Consider the following 27021-nt stretch of genomic DNA (forward strand, 5'->3'; position numbering starts at 1 on the left):
GCATGAAAAATGAGCACAATTTCGTTTTGACATGATCTAATTTTTGATAAACCAGGCTAAACTTTTTAAGTTAAAGCCAGTTTAAGGTTTCAAAAAAATTACAGCTTTATAAATGAAAATATTGAAGTTTAGAAACTTAAAAAGCAAACAACAAAAACCAAAACAAAACAAGGAAATTATGATTGAACGCAGAAAGTATTACGAGAAAGCAATCCCTGTTGTTTCGGCATATACAGGCAAGTCTGCCCCAACTCGCACTCAATCTAATTTCATGCTTACAAAATTTATAAGTTGTCTTTAAAGAACTTTTTTTAGATTTTTTATTCTTTTGTAAATACAATAATTTCCACTTTTAAGAGTTGAATATTGTATAAAGATTGTTAAATTAAATTAAATTGCATGTTTTCAAATCATGGAAACTGTTTTAGTTTTTAAATAATAACCAGTTTCTGTCACCCTCTTGGAACATTTCTTTTGTACATGTCAGTGTTTTTTTTATTATTTTAACCAGGTTCTACCCGTGAAACATTTGTCAATTAATTCTTTTGCCAGGTTTTTCAAAACATTGCCAATGGTCTCACATCACAAAATGATTTTTCAGCTTCTGAAAAAAAGAGCACATTGCGACAAATTTTTAGCTTACAGATCTACCAACTTACCTCCAGACCGGCCATGAGGCAAGTCAATTACACTTTATATAACTGAAAAACTGTGCAAGATTCAGTTTTTATTTTTACATGTTTGTAGATATAAGAACGCGGTCAGGCAGACATTGAAAATTGGTTATTAAAATCCTGCTTTGATGATATGTATAAATACCAAGGTTTGTTTGCAGATTATTGCAGATCAGCAAATAAATATTTGCCTTAATTTTATTAATTAATTAATATTTTTACAAAACAAAAACATTTTAGTGCGCATTAAGCTCTAGTAAGTTGATAATAATTTTTAAAATGTTAGAAATATATATAAATTGATTAACGTCATTCAAGTGCATGAACTAAAAACAGGTCTGAGAGGAGAAAATGCAAGCCTCAGCGGTCAACTATCCGTTGGAAGCAAACAAGCTGCAAGAAAAACAGTAATTATAAAAATAAATGACACTTACTGATCGACCTCTTCTTCCTCCTCTTCTTCCTTGATATGCTTCTCCGAATACTAGCAAGCACGCTCCTAAAATAGCAAATAAAATATGTTTTGTCTGAAAATTCATTTTAGAAAGCCCCTTTTTTCTTGTTATTAAGGAACCACCTGAGCAGTCAATAACAAATGCACCGATTAACCGAACGAGTCGCTCTTATATATGGAAATACACTCTAGAGAAGACATGTGGCTCAAGGTCAATAAACGCATAGTTGGCAACTAACGCGGACTGAGTTGCTTTGATGGGGTAATGGTAATCACATAATCAGTAGACACAAAACATGACATGCCAAATGAAGCGCAAATTTTGCCTAATATTGGCGTAACTAATAGGTTCAGCCAACTTCTATTTATTCCAGCTAATACAAACTAGGTCATGCCTGGACATTGAAACAATCCGAAGATTAAAATCGAGTACAGTACTGTATATTAAGCAGTCTGATTTGTGTCGCACACATACTCCAAAGCTGCAGTATGATAAAATATGCACATACAGTACACATGAGGGAATTAAATATGGTTAAATCTGCTATTATAGAGTAACCTACAGTATAATACTACAACAAAATTAATAACAGTAATTTTAACCTAGGACTAGAACTAACTAACTGTAAGTAACTAAAAGATTTTTTCTCAAATAGACTGTGCGCTCTGCATTCACCCTTCCTTTTTAGCGAATTATGTAAATTTTATGTCAAGTAGATAACTTGAAGTTTCTTTTGGATTGATTTTTGGTTTGATTGATCTTCTGAGCTCACCTATATGTAGATATGAGAGAGAGAATAACTCTTGGTTGTCACAATGTATAATACATGAGCAGCTTCATCAACAAGACGAGTAGTGTACTGCTACATGCATTTAAATGAAGGCCATCAAAACTCATATTACTACGAAGCCACTAAAGCTGAAGTCAAAACGTAGAAAAGATTACTGTATACATATTTATGTCGGCTGCATTGTATCATTACAAGTTCTTATGAGAGCATATTCAGGTAAAACCATCTGTTAATTCCTTAAAGGCTCTGGTAGAATGGTTCCTTAGGTGGTTCTGGTTCTTTTCCCCTGTAAAGGGAAAAGCAATCTGCTAACACCACGCGGTTCAACAGAGTTTTTTTTGTAGAATCCCTAAATTTAGGTTCATTTAAAGTATTCGTGTTCTTGTAACTGGTTACAATGTAGATATATTTATATATATCGGGTTGATAACGTGGTTCTTATTGAGCTGAGACATATATATACATATATATATATATACACACATATATTTATATATATATATATATATACACACATATATTTATATATACATATATATATATATAAATATAAGCATAACAAGTTGCTTGTTATTGCTTAGAAACGGTCATCTGAGTTTTTAAATTGTGAGTTTACTTTTGAAGTTAATCTATGGAAGAACTACAACTTTCTACTGTGCTTTAGCTTTATAGGCGGTTTACTAGCAACATAAGTTATTCCTTTTGCATTATTGTTGAGGGCAGACAACTACTATATATGCCTTGAAGTTCTTTTAGAAACGTGTTTAGAAAAAACAATCTGCTAAAACTACGCCATAAAACAGATTATTTTATGCAGTCATCAAATTTTAATTCTTTCAAAGCGTCAGAGTTCTTGTAACTGGTTAAAATGTAGATATATATATATATATATATATATATATATATATATATATATATATATATATTAAGCTGTGGCTCTAGAATGACTATTGCCAACCAAACAACTAAGTTTTTAGCTTTATTACCACCTAATTTATTTTAAATATGATGAAATATTAATTCAATATATAATCTACTGTATTTGTAAATTGCTCAGATATGCATTGCTTCTTCAACACAAGTTTGCTTATCGTGCCTTGCAAGCCTCTGAAGCTAAAAGTAGTATGTATGTCAACTCTAGTCGCTCATCAACAGAGAAATAACCAGGCAGCATCTGCATCAGCAAATGTGGCTGCCGCTAGTTGCGAAGTAATCAATTTTTAAAACCATAGAATATAGCAGCTGGTTGAAATGTGATGATAGCGAGTTCGGAGCAAGCAGCATTCAAGTAAAACTGGAGTACCTGAACGTGTCAGTCATGCATTCCAATGTTTGTTATAAAGATGCTATATACCTATACATGTAAGTTAATCTAACTAGTACGCTGTCGGTCTTGCTCCATAAGAGATCATCATGTGCAATGACTATGAGCGCAGTTATTCTTCAAGAGTAAAAGGTGGTCAAGTTGTACAATGTTAATATCTGGTTTTGAAGTCAAATATCTGAGTTTGATTTCTGTGCAGCGCGATATTTTCCTATTGCTCTTAGTGTGGCTTTAAACAAACAAATATGACTCTTATTATATTAAAGCTTATGTCTATGTTGGGTTCTTATTGTCAGCAGAATTTACACGGTAAATGCTATTTTTATATTTTCTACTTTTTCACTTTTTTATGTTTCTCTTTTAATTTTCCTAAAATTAGAGATCATTTTAACTTTTATATTTGATCATTATATCTTAAAAAATAATTTTTCCCTAACGAAACTATTTCCTTATTTGACAAGGAAGCTTTAGATCACTTTAGCTATGAAAAAACATTATATAACAGTTATATAATGTTTTTTCATAGCTATTTTTCAATGGTTACTAATCTAGGGACTTCAAAGGTAAAACTATGTACCGTACTTTTCGGACTATCAGCCGCTACATTTTTCTGATTTTTGGAGCCATGCGGCTTATATAAGAGTGCGGCTATTCTGTGGTTTTTTCTTTCACCGCTACGGCAAATCCATCGAAATCTCTGTTTAGTGTGCCTCTAGCGGTGAAAGAAAATATGAAACAATGGCTGACAGTACTGTTCCGTAAGGCACTTGGTTAAAAAGCATCAGTTAATACGGAACAGTGCCGTTTTAACTAGCAAAGTTGCTGCCATGTTAAAAATCACTGTCTTGAGTTCTGCTGCCTATACAAAGGTGCGGCTTATGGATTGTTTTATTATCTTTTTTTTAATTTAAAGCAGACATGGCTTGTATAAGAGTGCGGTTAATAGTCTGAAAAGTACGGTACATAGTATGAATATTATGGGTCATGCAATGGTAGGGTAGCCACGGTACCAGAGCGAGTTGGTGTTCTTTACCCAAAATAGCATCTTTGTTGTTACACCTGGTGTATGGCATTATCACCACAACTGTTGACAATAACAAAAACCTAATTTTTCTTCTCTTGGAAAACAAAATTAATTTTTAAGTACTAATAAAACATGAAAAGTAAAACTAGGCAACAGAGTAAAAAAAAAGCAAAGCATTAGTACGTTGGTTGTAACCAAATAGTCAAGTTTTAAAACTACATGTATTTTTTTGTGTTAGAAAAAATAGTTTATTACCAAAGCTAGCATGTTTGATATAGCCTTAGAACTTGAAATTTTTAAGTGCTAATAAAACTAATAAAAGTAGACATAAAACATAAAAAGTAGAACCTGAAATTTGGAATCTATTTTTGCATCATACTAAAAGAGAACTAAGAAAATAGCTTGTAAGATCTTGGATACAGATTGCTGTGCGAAATGGGTGATGCAGAAGAGCGAGTGCATGGTCCCAGTAAATGTGATTATATCATCTGCTCCATTTTAGGAATAACACTGTTACACAATTAAAATTAGAGAGAAATTACTATTGGTAATGGTAGAAAAACAAGATATTAAAATGTAGTTTCAAAAGCTAATACTTAATACAATATCAATAATGTCAGACTGTTTGTTCATCTGTTTAGAACCACGGTTAGAAGTTGAGATAAAAATACGCATTCAACAGAACTCCAACACTTGCCATTCAGCTTGGTAAACCCACACATTGACATCTGTTCCATGCACCCCATACTTATTCTCTCTGCTTTCCTAGCACACCTTGTGACCTGATGACCTCTCATGAAGCTCAATAGACTGCTTGAGTGCTAGTAACTACATAGTAACTATATATGCAAAGGTATCTCTTGGTGTCCTGAGGTAAAAAAGTGTTAACTATACTGCGGCTTGACAAGTAGCTGGATATTAACCAAATGCATCTTCCACAAGATCCCAGGCTGTCGTAAAATAGATAAAATGCAAATCAATATGTTTGTTGGAGTCTCCTCTTGCTATATATAAGCATAGTTTTTGATTGTCTAAAATTGCCCTTATATGGGAATTATACAGATGTAACCTGTTTAGGCTTTAGTGAGCAATGGAAATATGATTGAATGTTGATTCGGTAAATAACCTGTTACGACTGCAATACTGCAATCTCAGCAATTTAGTGTATTTCTCTTCAACACTTTGCATTATGTATCTTAAAGAGAGGACTAATAAATGCGTACCAGAGATTAGTGCACATCTTTGCAAACCTCTTTGCTTTACGCCTAATGTGATTTGACCTTCAGTCATATTCAAACAAATATATTACAAAATTTTTATCATATATTTCAATACATCAGAATCTTGGCTTTTGAATAAGCCATTGTTTGACATGGTGAAACAGACATTGGTTGGTATTTATAGGATTTCTCCAGAGCTTTACTGTAAAAATGTTCAATGGTATAAGCTCGAAAATTGTGACGTCACAATTTTCGAGCTTATACAATTTTTATATTTGGTGTCGCGTGCCCTTATCTCTTATTTTATTGCTTACCGGTTATATTTATCAACTATGATAATGACGCTAGTGGCGGGTGAAGGTAGGAAAACTCCAGAGAACCAATGAAGATGACAAAGGAATCATTGTCATTATTTCTCAATATACAGATTATTTCTATAATAAACAACTCAGATTCCAAGCACCATACTATGTTTTTTCGATGATATTATGCACTAACCCTCTCTTTTTATTGTGATGATGAGGGGCACGACTAAGACTAATTAATTTCAAGCCTTGCGTGATCTTGCAAAAGTGCGATTGACATGTAGTCCTAGGGCCACGCAACTGCAGGTCACAATTTAATCGATGTGATCAAGACTCTGATGTATTGAACAATACATAAATAATAAAAAATTATATAATTTACGTGCTTTAACTTTCATACTGCAGTTTATTTATTTGATAAGTTTAGGTTTTTACTTCTACATTTTCTTTCTTTAATAAATTCAAATTTGTAAATTTTAACTGCAAATAAGTTAGATCGATTTTTATCTTGAAACATTCTGGCAGTCAGATCGCGTAAAACAACGAGCAATACTTGAAAGGATAAACAAATATTTATACTTAGTGATAAAATCTTTTAAAATTTGCAGTAATCTATTGACTATTTAGCAAATTTTTTATTTTAGAACTATAACACTAATAATGTAAATATATTTTTAAATCAGGAAATTTTCTTGACTTTTTGATCTAAAAACAATTATTTATAAGAATAACATTTAAATAAATTTTCTTTCAAATCAATAAATGAGAAAAAATGACAACTAAGAAATAAGTATACATTGAATGAGCAAAACAATATTTACAAAAATTTTACTAGACAAATATTTTCACCAGAAAAAAATTAGTGTCAAGTTGTCTTCACTACCGCAAATATTTATATACACTATAAAAGTATATACTTTATATACATGTATGCAACTGTTTATATATGCAGCACATACAGATTATTAAGTAAGTTTCTAAGGATCATGTGAAGTTCGTAAATGATAATCTCTAAATAAAATGACTATAATCTTTCAGCTTGGCTTTATATGCTGGCTTTTTATACAACTAATTCTTTCCATTATGTCATCTTTATCATAATTTTGTCGTATTAAAATAAATTTTAGATGCTGATTTTGTGGGAGATTAAATTTTAAATAAAATATTTTGATATTAAAAAGTAGAGCTCTTCTATACAAAAGCTTTAGATATGCAGTGACAAACACTGTGCAAAATCTATTAATTACAAACCAAATATTAAAATAAAAACTCTAACAAAATGTTATGCTAAAAATTAATTTTACGACTAAAATGACAAGGACAGTAATAAACTGTTTGAATCTGCTCACAATTTGCTTAAATCTCACACACACACACGCACGCGCACACGCGTGCACACACGTGCACACACACGCGCACATGCGCGCACATGCGCACGCACGCGCAGACACACACAGATGCACGCACACACATTTAGGGTTTTAAATAAGTTGGTAATGAAGGGGTGATGTAAGCTGGGTTAGCTGGGTTTGATAAGTACTTCGGCATGTTGGGTGTTACATCATTTTTCCTTTTACAAGGTTATGATTTAAAACTCTGAAAGGAAAAAGAAAAGTATTAATTGACATTGTGAAATTTTTGGTTTTGTATAAGCATGATGATGAAGGATTAGCTAATTTGAAAAATGTTGATTATTGTCTCAAACACAAAAAATAAGTTTGATTGTTTTCAGTAATCAACAACTCTACATAAAATTAAGTTAGTGTTTTGAAAAACTGTAATTGCATCTTTTTGCGTATCATTGTTGTTCTTAAGTTTTGAAAGTTCTGGAAATGCTTTGTTACAGCTTTGAGCGACCACATGACATCAATGGTAGATAACTTCATTTCTGTTCTTTCTTGATGTGTTGTGTTACTTCAAAACTTTGTATGCTCTTTCAGATCAACCCAATTTGTTTCCGGTACTTTGTACATACATTGAGCTTTTGCGTGCAGATTCTGACCACTTCATACATTTCCTGAACTTTAGAACTGAATTTACGTAGCGTCAAAATTTATTTTATTAATAGCAATTAAAAGCTTAGCACGTATAACATTTCGTTAGATATTGTGCAACAAAAAACAAGGAGGCCACTTCGTTTGCTGGTGAAAAGTTTTGTAATATATAAATTGTTAGAAGTTAAAAAAAATTACACCAATTTGGCCCACTGTACTAGCAAAAGTTCAAACAAAATTAAATCTGTTTGGTTGGTTATTAAGTAGCTAATATTATATTCAACTCGTCAGGTTCTCAGTGGAGGCTGAGTTTTACACTGTTCCGTGGTCAGAGTCTGGGGATGATTGCTTAGGTTCCTACATCTTTTCTAGGTCAACGCATTCAGTAGTGCCGTCCGCTTTTATTCCTATCAAGAAAATTATAATATTCTAATAGAATATCAAAGAATAAAACATAATACTATATAGTATATAGCATAATATAATACTGAACTATAATAATTATGATCTTTACTCTAATCAGAGGTGTGTTCATCCATCTGTCTGAAGATATGGTGATACGTTGAGATAAAAAGTTACTTTGTATAAGAATCAAACTAACAACACGTGATATGTTGGACCAACACTCCAACACCTGTGTCAATCGATCATATTTTACACATAATAGTTCATATACATACCTCGTAGCAAATACCACACATAATAACTGAACATATAATTGTTAGAGTTGATTTCTCACAGCACACTAGACTGCCAGCATACTCATATAATTTAAAATAAGATAAAATGATATAAAGCTAATTAACAAAATATGACATAAAACATAATATATTGCAACACAATAAAGCTGAATAAACCTAAATAAAAGGAACCAGAAAAACTTCCATACCTGCATATACTGCCATGAAGCCTCTATAATCTGTTGCGTATGAATCGCTGACAAATTCCAGGTACATGCTTTTTCCAGTAGAGTAGAGGGGTGGGGCAGTACCGTGTCCACACCATAATTCATATGGAGCCGCAGCTGAGTTTCCATCATGAACCTATTAAATAAAAAATAGAATTTGAGAAGCGTTTTGTTTTTTGACAAAATTTTTCATTTCTACCATAATTGGTAACATTTTCAAGCAACTAAAAACATAACGTGTAATGTTTTGTTTGTTGTTGTATGGCAAATTGCCATGATGATTTGTAAAACGTTATTCTAAAAATGACATTTTGAGGTAAATTTAAGTTTGCCTTAGTCTTTTACTAAGCCAATAAATTGTTATTCAAAACAGCAATAAATATATCATTTAAATTAGTGATAAATTCCGCATATGATCAGTCACTAACAATATTTAATAGCCTCTATGTGTTTGGTTTGAAAGAAATAAATTTCAAGCTTTAACAAGTTCAATTTGACAAAAAATTAAACTATTGTTTTGAGAAATAGTTTCATGGAGAAAACGCATTACTAACTACTTATACTGTGTTATGCATCAACTGTAACTATAAAGGCTAAATCTAAAGCCTTGTACAGTATTTAAGGAAATGTTTTCTAAGAATATTATCTGCATTGCAGGTGGAATACCAAAATACTAGGTGAGAGTAAACCAAAATAAAAAACCCACTCCTTAAAACAGCCATGAGGAAAACTTTAGCTAGCTCTACCGGGTGAACACTCTGAGGAATAATAAATATCAAACCTGCATAACATCTTTAAAGACACAAACCTCATTACCGGTGAACTTCCACAAAATTTTATTAGATTTCATCAGAAACTATCGGTATTTTTTATTATTGGCAATCATTTTTGATATTTGAGAAGATCTGATTGCCAGAATGTTTTAAGATTAAATCAACAAAGCTTGACCGCAGTTAAACTGCTCAGAAAAGGCATATGTGCCATGACATCACTAGTTTTCCGGCTGCTTGACTGCTGCTTGTTATTAATGTTGATCACTGTGCTTGACTTGCAGCACAATACGTCTATATCCTGTCAGTCTCTTTTCTGAAGTGCAACTATAGACGTCACAATCACACTTTTGTTTGAAACTGAAACTTTGATAAAACCTTGTTTAGTTTAATCTTGAACAACCCTTATAGTCAGATCACCATCACCAAATCATCATAAAAAGTCTTAATTGATAGAAATACAGCTATAATTTTTGATAAATTCAACTAAGGTTTCTGTAAGTTCATATTTGAGTCCTGATCACTAGCTCTTTATAAAAAATGTTTTCATGCAATTAAAGATGTTTTTACGACGAGACCGCCAGGTTATAAGAGTACAAAACTGCTGACAAACATGTGCGCACAAAGTAAAGTTTCTGACCTTGACATAGTCGTAACAGTATCTGATGCCATTATCACCCAGGAAGCTGTGCAAGCTTAGCACTGGAACAAACTCAAGCTTGATCCGCTCATAGGGAGCAGAAACCTGGATGTGCCACCTGCATGTTGTGTTGTCTAGATGATTGACTGGAAATCCTGGAGTATGGAAGTATCCGGTAGGGGCGGTATAGGTACCCCCACAGTCTAGTGGCCCCGAAGTTTGTCTTTTGTTTCTGCTTACTTCTACCTTTTAGAAGAACACTATGCAATATTAGAAAGGAAAATATACATGCTAGTTTCCAGAATAAGGATTTGTGGAGTTAGAAGCTTATCTGGATCCTGCCCACTGTGCAAGTTGCAGCAGCCACTTTTTCCACATACAAAATTTTTAACTGAGTGCATGAGAAATGAGCACAATTTTGCTTTAACATGATCTAATATTTCATGAAACCAATCTAAAATTTATGAAAAAATTACAGCTTTATTTGCAAGATCAAAAAAATTCACTAAAAAAAGAACAAAACAAAGAAACTATGATTTAATGCAGAAATTATTAAAAGGAAGCAACTCTTTTTTTGCATTTACATGCATCAGCAAGTTTACCCCAACTTGCCCTCAACTTAAATTCATGCTTACAAAAACGATAATTTTTTTAAATAACTCTTTCTATTTTTTAAACTATCGACATAAAAATAGTTTTTCACATTAAAAAGGCGGATATTATATAAAAAATATTAAATTAATATGACTTGTTGCTTTGATATCACAGCTAAACTATGAAACTGTTTGAGTTTCTAAACAATGACCAGTTTCTGTTACCCTCTCCAAACACTTCTTTTGTACATGTCAGTGTTATTTCATTATTTTAACCTTATTTGGTGCCAAGGTCCTACCTGTGAAATATCTGTCCGTGAATTGTCTTTCCAGGTTTTTTGAACATAGCCGATGATCTCACATCACAAAATGCTTTTTCAGTTTAAGAAAGAAAAAGATAATGAGACAGGATTTTAGCTTACAGATCTACCAACCCACCTACAGACTTGCCATGAGACAAGTCAATTACATCATATATAGTTAAAAAACTGCACAATACTTAGTTTTGATTTTACATGTTTCTAAATACAAGAAAAAAGTCAGGTGGACATTAAAAATAGATTATTAAAATCTGGTGTCGATGATAAGTATAAATATCAAGGTGTGTTTTAAAGTTAGCAAATAAACTTCTGCCATAATTAGTGAATGCTAATAGCCAAAAATATTTTAATGCGCATTAGACCCTAGTAAGTTGATAATAATTTAAAAAAATGTTTGAAATGTAAATAAATCGATTAACGTTGTTCAAGTGCATGAACTGAAAACTGGTTTGAGATAATAACATGCCAACCTCAGCTTTTAACTATTTGTTGAAAGCAAACAAGCTGCAAGAAAAACAGTGACTATGAAAATAAATGACACTCACTAATCGAGATGACCCTCTTTCGTAAGCTTGCCCAAAAACTAGCAAACACGCCCCTAAAACAGCAAACAGAACAAGTTTTGTCTGAGCATTCATTTTAGAAAACCTCTTTTTACTTGTTGTTAAGGAACACCTGAGCAGTCAATAACAAATGCACTGATTAACTGGACGAGCCGCTCTTTTATATGGAAAGACACTCTGGAGATGGCACGTGGCTCACATGCCATCTCTAAAAATAGCTTGCTTTTGTGAAAATATTTTGTCGCCGTTGCTCCGATGTAAACATGTACAGTCAATGTACAAGTTTAGTGCACAGGCGTGACTAATGAGCTCTATACAAAATTTCTATTTGCTTCCTTTGATGCACATAATAACAGGTAATCTAATGCGTCCTAGTTTTAGAGCTATTTTTAATATTGCATCAGTTCGCTAACAATATACGCAATGCAATCCTTTGAAATTTTATACCTTAGAGAATGTCATTCTAAGAACCATATTTCAAAGGCATGTGTCTAATAACACAGACCATTCATCCATCAATTACAAGGGCTTTAGTGAAAACTTGCCAAAGGAATAGTCATGCCCAACATGTTCCAAGCATAAAGTTTAAATTGAATCATGCATTTCATAATATGTAATGAATTCAGCAAAAAAATTCAAGCAGAAGCCAAAATTCTTACCATTTTTCAAAAACAAATAGCCAATTGAGATACAAAGAGCTGAATGAAAACATTATAATAGCAAAAACATTATATATAAATTACATATTTCTCCCAGTGATAATGACACAGCTTATATGCATGAAAAGTATTTTTACTCAGTTTTCCTCTGTTATGTCACAGATTTCTGTAATCTCTGCAACTGAATATTTTTAATGGCAGTCAAATTTCATTTTTTCATGATCATTTTTTGCATTCATTTTCTTGTTTTTTTTTGGTTTAGCAGGACAGCTACATGTATAGTTACCTTCAATTAGTTTTATTGTTCCGTTAAAGCTGATACGTATTCCTAACTCCATCACTTCAGCTTGTCTTGGAGATCGGATGATGACAGAAAATACCATAAAACAGGAAGTTCATCTTACATGTTTTATTAACACTTTTCCATCCCATTAACCAGCATGCTTTAACCTTTATAAAAAAAGTTTTTTTCAATGGACCTGGTCAGCTATACGCAAACAAACATCCTGCGTATTTATTCACATCGTGTCCTTTGCATCTGTGGTAAAAGATTTATAGGTCGTGAGATCCTTTTACAAGACCTTTTTAAACAATTTTACCTAAAGACCATCTAGCTCTGCTATGACAAATTTTTTAAAATTGATTCTTGACATTTTCCTAATTCTGCAATTTTAACAGGTAGCAACCGCTCAGCATCATTTTTTTGTTTTGTTTGTATTCTTCTCACACACAACTTATTTTCTCTCACTCACACCGTAATCTTTTACGTAAGCCCCTACACGCAACCTATTGGATATGAACGTATCATCACTATTCTTTTACTTTGGGAGAAAAAAGAGAGACCGTAAGCACTACAAGCTCTTAACTATTTTGTTGGTCAAATCCTTCAAGTATTTAAACATTAAGTATTGCATGTTAGGAAACTTCATGTAAGCTTCATTAAATAAACTACAATTATTGCGCAAGAGCAAGTATAACTCTTTAGTTCAGTAGACAATACTGGGACAATAATCTTCATATAGCCAAATACATTTAGCTGGTTTTATTGATCTTCATGCTATACCTATTGCATAGCCTGCTGATTCTCCATCTTAGCTTTACTTTGAGACTAAGCTGATGGAGCACGTATAGCGATGACATGTAACTCATCTCTTACAAGCTCACACATCTCTTCTTAATATTGCATCACTTTGGTAACAGAGAGAGGATCATGTTTGTAAGATGTTATGTAAGTTTGATCATTTTCCCTGTTTTGTTGAAGCGGGTAGCCGACTTGTGTCAGGTATGGCCATAATTGGTTTATTTATTCTTTTTTATCAAAAAGGCTTCTACCTCTCACTCGAACTTGGTGGATAAAAGACCATATACGAGTCAACTAGAGCAGGATAGCGTCAGGCACTTTTATATATGCAGTAGTTTAATCTTTTCTGGTTTTCAGGTCTTTTGGCAATAGCTGTTCCATTATTCTTAGTTGTAACTTTTAGATATTATAAGTACTATAATATGCATAATAATGCAGCAAGCTGCAAAACTAATAAAACACTTCAAATTGCTAAAGAGAAGTGCACATAATCAGATAAAGACAAAATTACACAATATTTTGATTTATTTTATCACAAATTATTGAGTATCGCGAAGTATTGCTATTGGCTATCATTTGTGATTGATCTTGATGTTTGAGGTGGTGTGACTCTCAAAATGTTTCAAAATTAAAATCAGCACAACTTTATTAAAGTTAAAATGATCAGATCAAGCAAAAGTGTGAATAAGACGTCTATGGTTACAAAGAGCCAACAGAATAAAGACACATAACATTATTACTTGAACCCTAAAGCTGATATCAACTATAGCAATGATAGGAACTAGTGACAGTATTTCACATATATTTTTCTTCAAAGGATTTTAACTGTGAGCAAACATTCTCAGTTTTAACCTTAAAATATCCTAGCAGTCAGATCATTTCAAACATCAAAATCAAAAGCAAATGATAAAAAACATATATACTTTTTGAAAAAATCTGCTAAAATTGTTAGCCAATCATCGTTGAATATATGATTAACACTTATAACTTGTTTTACGTGCTAGTAGAACAAAATATTTGCTTTGTATCATTGTTCAGATAGAAGACAGGACAACTTAAATATGGTTTAAAAATGTGGTAGATATAAGCTTAAAAGTACCATCTATCCCATTTGTTCTGGCACGCTGCCAAATAATTTGAGAGGTTTGAAACCAGTGTATTTGTTTGCGTAAAACAAAAAAGCAGTTTTTACTATTATTCAATTTATTAATCCATCTAAAGTTTGTTTACAAGTTGAAAGTATGATTAGTCAGTCGTTTAGTGTGTAGTTGCCGACAATATTGATATAGATTACCAGCATACCAGCAGGCAAGATTTAAAACAACCAATGAAATGCTTAGATTGACTGATATGAATGTACATGTAGGTATTGTAATCTTTTTTGAGCTTGAGATTGCTTGACCTTATTAGAGTATTCTCACTGCATCATTTTCGTTCATTAACCAACTTTTTTGTAGAAATATTAAACATTGCATTTCTAGATAACTGCTCTAAGTATTTGCACAATTTATATGATCATATGCATCTCATAAGTTTTAGACATTAAGAAGTCGATTGTTGCTCAAGGTGATTTCAATATGTTTCATAAAATGCTTGATTTATTTTAGATGAATCTTTCTGTATATATAGGCTTAACAACTATTATCAAGCTTGTTAAAATTTTATTATTGATATAGAACTTAACTGGAGCAGTTTATCATACAAATGACACTAAAATATAGAATGATTGATCACATCAACCAATGAGCAACATTTCAAATAGCACACAAATTTCCTTTTCTGCCAAAGTTATGCAATATTAAGAATAAGTTTAAGAAATGGAAAATTTTGGCTTACTTTTACTTATGTTATAAGTGCAGAAAGCGTAGCTTTAATGTAAAACAGCAAAAGTAATATATTTCAAAAAAGCATTTCAACAGTTTCTTTTAACAATAAAATAAATAAATCAAATGACTTGCAAAGTTGCACGAAGCTAGTGTGCAACTGTGTGCAATCCGGTGTGCTAGCAGCCTCTTTTCTTCTGTCTAGGAAAAGAGATAGTAATGAGCTGGGAAACACCAATAAATTGCAGTTAGGAAGCTTCTGTAAGAATTTGAGATGGTACGAGAAATATGAGAATTGTAGAAAGCCAACTCTCAAGATAGACCATTCTGTGCACACAGAGAAACTAAAAATGTCAAATGGCACTATCAAATATATACAAGAAGGGTACCAGTACTTGGGGATTATGCAAAGCAACATCAAAATGAAGCCGAAGTACCTCATAAAACCATTACCAAATACAAGAAACGCATTCGGCAGGTCCTACGAAATTAGCTCAATGTCACTAAAATCAAGTCATGGCAATAAATACATACGCACTGCCAGTAATGAGATACCCATCAGGGATATTAAAGCGGACTGAAAAAAGAATCAAGAAAACATACATAGCAACACGTAAACTGCTGACTATGCATGGAATACTCCACCTAAATCTGGTATTACTAGATTGTATCCTGATAAGAAAGATGGAGTTAGGGAGACTCAAAATTGTATAGCAGACAGTGAAAGAGGAAGAACAAGGCAATAAAGCTGATGCAGCCTCCGCAAATGCCTCAAATAAGTTGCTAGCTGAATTTCAAATGGCTGCTCTGACAATGGAGCTTCGCAGGGATGATGAGGAACTTGACTGGCGCATGAAACCTCTTCATGATGCTTAACACCAACAAATACATAAGGCTGGCAATCTCTGGCAGACATATATGTGGTTGAACAGAAGAAACATAACGTCCAATACAGAGTCGCTACTCATGGCAGCCCAGGAGCAAGTGCTTCCAACAAAGCAACTTCAAACAAAAATCTATCAAACTAGAGATGATCCTAGATGCAGACTGTGCCAAGATGCACCTGAGGCCATCCAACACATCATTAGTGGATGTAAGCAGCTAGTAAGAAATGCATACGCTGAGCAGCTTAATCATGTTGTAGGTGTTGTGTACAGAAGTATATGTGATGAGTATAACCTTAATAAACCACAACACTAGTGGGAAGCTCCTGGTAAGATCAATAAAAATGACCGCCCTAAGATCCTCTCGGAGTTCTACCTCTGGACTGACAAGCAATTATAGCCAACCAATCAGATATAGTTGTGGTGAACAAGGAGAACAAGAGGGCTACGTTAATAGATATAGCAGTACCCAATGACTACAGTACAATATAGCAAGCAAAGTAAAATAAAAAGTAAAGAAATATTTCCCACTTGACGAGAAAATTTCTTATTATTCACCAGGCCGCAAAAGGCTTTTGCAATGCAAGTTTTTACTCAGTAAACTGCTAGATAATTCAAAAATCATGGCTTCTGATGAGCAACTGACTGAGGTTTGTTGTTAATAGTGAAAGGTAAATGTCACGGTTACACAGAAAAACTTTGATTAAAGCTATGAATATCTGATCTGATGCTCGACAAAAAGATCGTTTAGATATTAATTGTAATAAAATATTGTAAAAAGCCACCTGTAAAATGTTGCATGAGATGAAAGTCACCGGTCTGTAACTGGGATAAAAATATTTGAAGCTCGAAAGAAAAGGGAAGTGTAGATATTATTACAGTCCACATTGATCAATTACCACAAGATTGTAGTTCAGATTGTGCTTTTGTTGTTAAGCGTTACCTGAAGATTGTGACACGAGATGACAGTCATCAGTCTGTAACTCTAGCTAAGATCATATAATATTATCAATAGAAAAGTATGGAGTAAATATTATTTATAGTTTAAATTACTTAGCAACTACTGTAGATATCGTTGTTCAAATTATGCTTTTTTGCAAAGAGACCAAAAATATATATATATGAAAATAAATATAAAAATATGTGTATATATAATTATACATGTATATATATAACAATCAGAATTGTATGAAAGTTGAAAGTGCTCGAAGTTTCCGGAGCTGATCTATAAAAAAGATAATAAAAGAGCAGTGTAAAATTTGATAAACACTGTATTACTCAAAGTTTCATGCACAGGCAATTGTCAGATACAGAAGAATGAGAACATAGCATGTAAAGTTTTCTTCCCTATGAAATAAATAATAAAAGAGCAGTGTAAAGTTTGATAAAAACTGTATAACTTAGAGTGTCATGCTAAAAAGATGTTAAAATATTTAGCGCTCATCAGACACTAATGGTAATTTGTGTCTCGCGGATCTTATAAAATAATACGGTATAATCAAATAAAAGCTAAAAGATTAAAACATTAAAACTTTCGGATGGTTTGAATTTGGAAAGCATAAAATGATCTAAATGGCGGCATGAGGAAACGACACCTTCGTTTGTTGTTTAAGCTTGTCCATTCAGGTTTACATAAAATATAGTATTTTTCAACAGTAAAATTATTACACATATGTTTGTGGTTGAAAGTGACTGCGGCTCTGGTAAAAATACGCTAATCAATGTTGTAGTCGATATCCTGGTCTTTTAAATTTCAGACATACTTGCCGAGTTCGATCGCCAAACTTTTTTGCGATGGTGGAAAGATGCAGTGTGGTTTCCGAACCTTGTTTTGAACTCGGTTGATGTTAAACCAAAGTAGGTTTCCGTAGAGTTTGTTGTTCGAACAGTGGCATGATAGGTGATATTGTTAGCCATGCATTCTCTCTTCAGTGGACATTGTGTTTTATTTCTACAATTGAACTTCTTAGTAAGTACATGTTGGCTAGGTGTTGGTGGTGGATTTAATAATTTGCTGTTTTGGCTGTCGATGATAGATTCCACGTTGAGCATACAGCTATAGCTCAATTTGATGGTGTTACTGTTAAAAATCTTATTTGGAGCAGATTGTTGGTGAAGTTCTCTGTCTAAAATTTTGAAGAATTGTTTGCCGAGATTGGAGGTGAGATTATTGCTGTAAGGAGGATTACACCAAGTAATGTTGCGATGTCGGGCTGTGGTTTTCTGTCGGTTAGTTGTAGGTTGAAAGTTCAGTTGGTATTAGTATTGACTTTCATTGAAGGCTGCCTGATATACTGGAGTTGCCTCTTCAAACGCTTTCTGATCAGAGGATATGTTTGACAGCCTTAGGTTAATAGAACATAGTATGTTGCGTAGAATATGAGGAGGATGATTGGATTTCTGGTGGATGTATAGTGGCTTGTTGTTTGGCTTCATATAAGGTTGGTATCTGCCATTGTTGAAGTCTATGGTAACGTCTAGGAAATTGTCCACTTTTAGATTGACCTAAAATTTCCTAAAATTTGAGAGCATTTGCTCCTGGGCTGCTATGAGTAGCGACTCTGTATTGGTTGTTAGGTTTTCGTTGTTCAGCCACTTTTATTTCTTGTGGAGGTCGCCAACCTTAGATGTTTGTTGGTGGTAAGCATCATGAAGAGGTTTCATGGGCCAATCAAGGTCCTCATTATCACTGCAAAGCTCCACAAGAATGTAAACATGCATGGAATTGCTTGTGTCTGTGTATATATAGAGATATATTCATATATATATTTATATATATAAATTGCATTAGTATATATAAATAAATATATATATATATATATATTTACTAGAGCTGCACAATTATCTTGTTAATTAAACGATTAACGCGATCAATACAAATACACGATTAACTGAGTTGAGCCAATTAATCTTCGAATAAAATGCAACTGAGGTGATGATCATGATGTGATTCCTTTGTATTGTTTAATATATTGTAAAGGAATTTGCTGGCCCTTACTCAAGCACGCTCTAGATTGCAATAAAAATGCATAAATTGTAAGAGAAGTGAGTATGGTTTTCCGTTCGTTTTATTTCGAAGCAATTTCCATTAGTTGTGGGACTGCGACTACTCTGCTCTCTTTGCGAGAGCATTCTCTATAGACATATATTTTTCCCGAACTGTCTAATGGAATCAGGTAAGAAACAGTAAAAGAATAAATGATTAATAGACTCGCTAACACGTTGGCCTAATTACGGCCAAACTAACAAAGTATTAGCGATAAGACACATAATAAAGACAACCACAATATGCAAAATATATATAAGAGTAATTATATGCAAGTAAAACACATAATAAAACAGGCACAAGATGCAATATATAAAATTAATTATATGCGAGTATATAAAATGTGAGAAATAAATTTGTGACGCGGCGTCCGCCACAATATAACATTAACATAGCAGGTTACTACCATTGAATTTACTAACAAATAAATACTATGACAAGCAACACTTTTTTACCAATTAGAGACAACCACAATTATTTTGCACTCAACTATGAAAACATGAAGTGAGTCACTAACATAAAACTTGTATATACAATACAAAAACGCGAGCGCCGTGTCAGTTTAGTTGTAAGCGGCCATGTTGTTAGTTGTCTGCACATGTTTCTAGGTTATAGCAACAAAAGTGATTTCAGTATGATTTAATATTTTACAGCCTATTTTTTGTTTATATTTCAAAACTTTTCAAGGTGAATTATACATGTATCTTCATTTTTTGAAAAAAAATTAAAATTTCATATTTGAGGTTTAGAATGATAGTAATATTAGAGTGACACTTCAATGGAACATAAAAGCAGAAAAATGTCCTCCGTATTAGGTAGCGCATTTTCATATGTGGTTGGAAGCATATCGAGAAAGTTAAGTGCAATATATGCCAGAAAGAACTTGCCTACCACCACAGCACATCATCATTAAGATATCATTTAACTAATTTCCATGTTACCGCTCAGAAGTCATCGCCAGCTGCCGCAGACAATAACTACTACTACTGTATGTGGGAAGAGGGCATCTCTTCATTTGGATAATGTGAATAGATTAAATTGTGCTGCCTCAACTCTTGGCTGGCTTAATTATGGACTTTCATAGACTATTTTCATACTCATAATAGTTATTACTTTGTAACTTAGGTACATTGAGCATAACATGTAATCCTGTTACCAATAATTGTCTTAAATATAATTTATTTATATATAGCTGTATTATTTGTTTTCAAATAGACAGGTTTTTTAGATTAATTCTTAGATTAATCGAAGATTAACTGGTTCAGACCAGTTATTAATCGTGATTAATTTTTATAATCGTTGTGCAGCTCTAATATTTACATATATATTTAGATATAACTGATTAAATTTGTATGCATATATACTTAATCAATTACATGTTTAACTATATTTATTCATATATATAATGCAAAAATTATATTAGTAAACTTTTCGGGCAACTCTGTTTTCCTAAGAGCTTGGCTACATCAGAACAATCTCTTCAGAAAATATCTCAAAAACAGGTGATTATGCGCATATCAATATTTAAAAGGAAATACACCTGAGACATACATGTACATGTTTTTGATATGAGGAAATGCACGCACAATGGTCTCTTAGCAAAAAAGCGCATTTTGACCTATTGTATTTATTTGCTAGATAATTTAGACTATAAGTAATATTTCCTCCATACTTTTCTATTGATCATATCAAATACTCTTAGCTAGAGTTACAGACTGATGACTGTCATCTCGTGTCACTATATTTAGGTAACGCTTAACAACAAAAGCACAATCTGAACTACAATCTTGTGGTAATTGATCAATGTAGACTGTAATAATATCTACTGCTTATGTAATAATATGCCTGCTTAAATGAGCTTGCATGCTGTTGTATTGAAGATAAACTTAAAGAATATTGAGTTTTGAATCATCGCATTAAATATGGTTCATGGTTTATAGCATCACATAGAAACCTATAATCTTAGGAGAAACCTTTAAAAGGCAACACTTTTGATCATGCAGCTTTTAAATTTAATATTTAGCCGACTTTTTAAATACAATATTCTAGAAAAATCCACCCCTTATTTTTCTGCAGGCTTTCACTCAAATATGCAGCCTTTTGAAGCTCTATAAACTCCAATCTAGTGAATATTCAATAATCATTGGTGTATTGTGATTACCCATGATGCATCATGTATAAACAAGTGTGTTTAGAGTAAACAAAATCATTCTTATTGGTAAATGTGAGTTATATAGCTGTACTTGGCATATTGAGTGTTACATAGCTTTCTCTATACCTGCATACAGATATTATGTAAGTTTCTATTGGATTTATTAGCCCTCTCTGTTGACTAGCTTTGTATCTGTACTATGAGAGGATATCACTTGATGAATTTAAATAAAGTTTCACAAATTATCTGCTTAGCGCTACGAGCCATTTTACAATTTTTAATATCAATGGTGAAAATCTATCACAAAGAATATTAAAATATTTTGCTAAACTATACTTTTGCGGATATTGTGATCTGTAACACAAAATGGAATTTTAATAAAGCTTTAAAATATGTACAGCTCTATTTGAACCATATATTTTTACAGTGTAGAAAATATAACCTGGTTAAGGATAATAGATGATTAATCATCCATTGAAGTTTAAAGCAGTTTCAGGGAAACAAGTTTTGCTATGAAATAAAAACAAATAGACATATAAGTTATTCATAAATAACCAGAAGATTAGAAGTTGTTTAGAAGTAAATAAATTTAGTTGCTTTTGATAACCAGAGACTAAAGGTGAGTAGTAACTATGAAATGATTATTAGAAAGCAGCAGCCTAAAATGACAGCTGAAATAATTGAACTCCATCTGATTAGTTTTGAAAGTCTACCAATCAGATGGGCTAACAATAAAGTTGGCATATTAGCTAGAGTTTCTTAGGACCTTAATTCATAGACATCATAATAGGTCATTAGCTGTGGAATTTTAGTCATACTCCTATTCATAGATTTGGGCTTTCAGTCATAGACCTACCCAAATGTTTTTTCTAGTGCACAGGCTGAGAATGAGCAGTGCAATCTGTTGTGAATATTACATAATTGGCATAATTACAAGGCATGCAGCCGATATTAAGCTATCAACTCACTGCTTTAGTGGTATGGCATTAGTACCATCGGCTGTGGTATACTGCCAGGTGGCAAAGATTTCAATGTTGAAGTAAGTATGCTTTGACAATGACAGCGATGGTTTGAATGAATGGAACTGTTAGGAACAGTAAACCTAGTCTTTAGTATGCTAGTTTGGTATTTCTGTGCTGGCAGTAAGCAACAGAAATGGCTTAACTGAAGTGAACAGACAACTGGTTGGGTATCGTAATCAAAGATATAAAAAGACAGTTTGCCAAGAATTTTAGGAGACTTGTATTCCATACATATTGTTTGTTTAGGAGCATGACAAATGATCCCGCTAATCAAACGTAACTCTTGAAACAAAGTTTGAGCAGAATTAGTCAAAAGTTTTGTGAGAAATGCCTTATTTGCTAGAAGATTCATTGGTTATCCATGAAGTGAGGAAAAAGCTTAAAATGTTAATAATATTTAGGCTAGGTTGGCAACTGAACAAGTCATGTAGACAGTGTTCCTTAGTTGACAGTCTTAGATTGTGTGTTGTGGACTGTAGTTTCAAATAAAAGTAAAACGAAACCATTCACCAAAATTTTTCCAAGTTGGAAAGAGGGTAATTCTAGGTAGTGTCATCTGCTAATAATTTATGCAATTTTACAAAGGTGTAATGTACAGCATCAGAAAACGCCAATGAGGCCATGTGAAAGTTTAAAAACTTTCAGTAGTTAGAGATGGCTATTATTCTAGTGACATGCCACTCAATGACGGTGAGAGTGTGTGAGGATGTGAGTGTGTGTATAAAAGCTTGAGGTGTATAGGCTGTGAGCACCGAGATTGTTCCAGTCTTTTGTAAAAAATGCCGGTTATTTGGATGGTTCTAAAAGAAACTAGTTATCAATAAAGCTTTGGTATAATCTAATTCATATGCAAGGATACGAGTCATAACCAAGGCCAACAAGCTAGGACAGGTGTAAATAAGCTAGCATGAACATGCAGATATCAATAAGAGACACTGTAGCACATGTATTGTCAATTCAGCCAGATTGGTTGACATAATATAGTGTAGCTGAGGATTTAGTGACATAGGACAATTATTTAGTAACTTTTATAGGTGAGCAGACAATGAAATAGTCAGAGTAGTCGAGAACTACCAAAGGACGGTAAAACGGAAAGTAAATGACACCTTGAAAAATGATATCTTGTTAATGGCAAACTATTTTAGATTTTAGTACATTATAACAAACAACTAAATAGTGAGGGAGTTGTATTATCCCAGCACATTTACAACTATTATGTGAAGTGTGGTGAAATACATGACAGTTTTACTAAAAATTTTAAAAAAGAGGCCTAATCTGAATAATTAATTTTTAGATTTTTTTCATAGATCTATTCATATTCTCATAGCCTTAGTTCTTCAGTCATAGACATTTATAGATCTTTAACTATTTGGGTATTTAGTCATAGATTTATTCATAGAATTCTAGCTTTAGTTATTTAGTCATAGACTTATTCATAGATTGGTAACTAAACAGGTCTTTACTCATAGACTTATTCATAGACTTGTAGCTTTAGATATTTAGTCATAGACTTTTTCATAAATCTGTAATTTAAAGTATTTAGTCAGAGACTTATTCATAGACTTGTAGCTTTGGTTATTTAGTCATAGACTTATTTATAGAGCTATAACTTTGTTTATTTATTCATAGACTTATTTATTTACTTGTAATTTTTGTTATTTAGTCATAGACTTCTTTATAGACTTATAACCTTAGTTATTTAGTCATAGACTTATTTATAGACTTGCAATTTTAGTTATTTAGTCATAGACTTATTCATAGATCTATAGCTTAAGTCTTTTAATCAGCTATTTCATCATAGTCCATTAACTGCTGGCTTTTAGTCATAAACTTATTCAACAGCTTTATCTAGAGCACAAATGAAAATAACAACAAAACCTTTTGTGAACAGTAAAGGTTACCATAATTACTAGACATATAGCAGATATTAGCTTATCACCTTATAGCTTTTATGGTATGTGTGACATTATTACTACTAATGGTGATTCTACCTTGTCAGATGGCAAGATTTTAGATGCTAAAATAGCTTTGACAGTGTCAGTGATGACCTAATTAAATGAGGAGGGTTAGACACAGTAAACCTTGTATTTTGTCTGCTAGTCTGGTATTTCCTTACTAGCAGTAAGTTCAGTAGCGTCTAGAATATCTTTCATTGTCAATCCGATGGCCTGCAGGTGGGTGTTTAAGAGACTGGTTCTCAGGAACCAGATGGAGTTTTAAAACTAGTTAATTTTATTGACTTGCTAGAAGGTTACTCTGACCTGCAACCATCTACTAGCTCGTTGACAAAGCTTTCTAAATCCATTCAACTCATAGAACAAGAAAAATTCAACAAATCACTTATTCTAGACGGAATTCCAGTAACAAATAAGGAAAATCTTCACGCTATTATTGAGAAACTTTCTGACAGCCTTGACCTTAGCTATAATGAACAAGACATTGACGGAATTTTCCGAACCAAACAGTCTGGTGAAAATCCTAAGAGAGCGATTATTATAAAATTCAACAAGATGTCTGCAAGAGATGCGTTCTATGATGGAAGAAAGAGTATGGTAAAAAAATCAATTACTACGAAGTCTCTGGGATATGAAAACTCAGACAAAATCTTCATCAATGAACAGCTGCCTAAAACAACACAGGAGCTGTTTTATAAAGTCAGATGTAAAAAAAGAGACTTAAATTATAAATATGCTTGGACCTATCATGGAAACATTTTCATGCGTAAAGAAAAAACTTCAGAAGCAATTAAAATTTCTTCCGACAAAGACCTGATAGACTTGAACTAATCATTTCCATAATTTAATGTGGTTTTTCTATTACTAGCGCAACTATACCAGGCTTCGACGATACACCTGATTTACTAAATATTCATCATAGCGCTTTGATCAAACCTAATGCATTGAAGAGCATAGTACTAAAAAACTCTATAAACATTCTGCATATAAACATTCGCAGCATTCATAACAAGTTTTCTGAATTTGAACTTTTTTTGGCTCATCTGAATGTTAACTTTTCTCTTATCGTTATATCAGAATCTTGGCTTGGTGAACATTCATATATTAACAAATTTATTTTAAAAAATTATCGATTGCTTTGCAGTTCACGGCCAAATGAAGGAGGTGGAGGAGTTTGCGTGTATGTGGCAGATGGTTTTGAGGCTAGAGTTTTGGCGGCTACACTGGCTGGGGCGGAAGCGGTGTTAGCGTCGGTGCATTCTTCGGGGCGCCGGATTTTCTCGGTGTTGGCAGTCTACAGGGCGCCCTCGGGCGCTCTGCCGTCTTTTCTGGAGGATCTCGGAGCTTTGATCTCCACATTACCACCGGACACAATAATTGTAGGTGACATTAATATCGATCTCGGTCCCGAAAATATTCTTGACATAAACTCATTCAATTATGAAAACTTGTTAACATCATATGGTTTTTGCAACACAATTTTAACTGCGACAAGACTAGGTAGTACCAAAAATAGCCTTATAGACCACATAGCAACTAACCGGGTTGACTCTAACATAAACTCTGCAACAATAGATTTTAATATTTCTGACCATCAACCAGTTTTTGCATCAATTGAGTTTAAAATCAAAATTCCCAAGCGTTCAAATTTATCCATTTTCATTATTGACTATGATCAGCTAGCAATCAAGCTTGCTGAACAAGATTGGCGGGCGATAATGGATTGCTCTGATGTTAACAAAAGCTTTGAATCCTTTTCTTTGTCGTTCCAAAATTTAATAAAAATAGCTGGGAAGAAAAAATTAATTTCCACAAATCAGAAAAAGCTCAACTTTTTAAAACCTTGGATGAATCACCATCTACTTAAACAGATAAATAAGCGAAGAAAATTGCACATTAAATGCAAAAAAGAACCTTTCAATACTTCGCTCCACACCTCTTACCACAGTTTCAGAAATTTAGTCACAAATGAAATTAAAACTGCGAAGACTAAATTCTATAAAAAAGAATTTGATAAATGTAAAAATAATCAAAACGAAAAGTGGAAATTCATAAACAGATTGTTAAATAGAGACTCTAAAAATTCAGATAGCCCAACGAGCATAAACAAAGATGGAAAACTCCTAACAGACTCGCAAGATATAGCTGAGACCTTAAATGATCATTTCGTAAATGTTGGTAATAAACTGGCCAATGAGTTGCCACTTTCCGATATTCACTTTTCTAAATTTATGGACAACTGTGTAAATGATATTGATTTTAGCTTCCAGATAATTGACCCCTACCAAACACTGCAAATAATTGATTCTTTCAGTCTTCCTAAAGCAACCGGCTATGATAGGATTTCTCTCCGTGCAATAAAAGAAAATAAACTAGTCCTAATTCCAGTTTTAACACATCTTATAAATCTTGTTATACAACAATCTAATTTCCCAAATTGTTTAAAAATAGCTCGCGTGACTCCATTATTTAAAAAGGGAAATAGAACAGATCCATCTAATTACCGGCCCATTTCCATTCTTCCTGCTTTATCAAAAATTTTAGAGAAATGTTTGTCTTTGCAAATACGGGATTTTTTAGAAACCAATAACATCTTGTCGCCTAAACAATTTGGTTTTAGAAAAGGTAAAAGCACCACTACAGCAATAAACAGTCTAATGGAATTTTTATATACTAATTTAGATCAAAGTAATATAACTCAGGGCGTATTTTTGGATTTTTCAAAGGCATTCGATACGATTAATCACAAAATTTTAATTGACAAACTTTTTTACTACAATTTTAGTGTAAAGTCTTCCTCTCTTATTCAAAGTTATCTCC

At 32.9% G+C, this 27021-nt stretch overlaps 1 protein-coding gene across 2 annotated transcripts in view; it reads right to left on the reverse strand.

Moving 5' to 3' along the window:
• LOC137396427 (neuropilin-1-like) overlaps positions 1–11695 on the reverse strand; it is a 30012-nt gene extending 18317 nt beyond the window's left edge. The window contains exons 1-4 of one of the 2 annotated variants that reach the window (XM_068082707.1): positions 11562–11695; positions 10104–10349; positions 8676–8829; positions 7865–8193 (exon numbers count right to left, since the gene is read on the reverse strand). In XM_068082707.1, the coding sequence (XP_067938808.1) occupies positions 8144–8193; positions 8676–8829; positions 10104–10349; positions 11562–11654 (543 nt within the window). In that variant the 5' untranslated portion in view covers positions 11655–11695 and the 3' untranslated portion in view covers positions 7865–8143. Of the gene's footprint in view, positions 1–7864; positions 8194–8675; positions 8830–10103; positions 10350–11561 lie in introns of those variants that run through there. The other variant, XM_068082706.1, reaches the window with a different exon arrangement.
• Positions 11696–27021: the final 15326 nt, after the last annotated feature.

The sequence above is a fragment of the Watersipora subatra genome, chromosome 5, assembly GCF_963576615.1.
Source record: "Watersipora subatra chromosome 5, tzWatSuba1.1, whole genome shotgun sequence".
NCBI lineage: Eukaryota > Metazoa > Bryozoa > Gymnolaemata > Cheilostomatida > Watersiporidae > Watersipora > Watersipora subatra.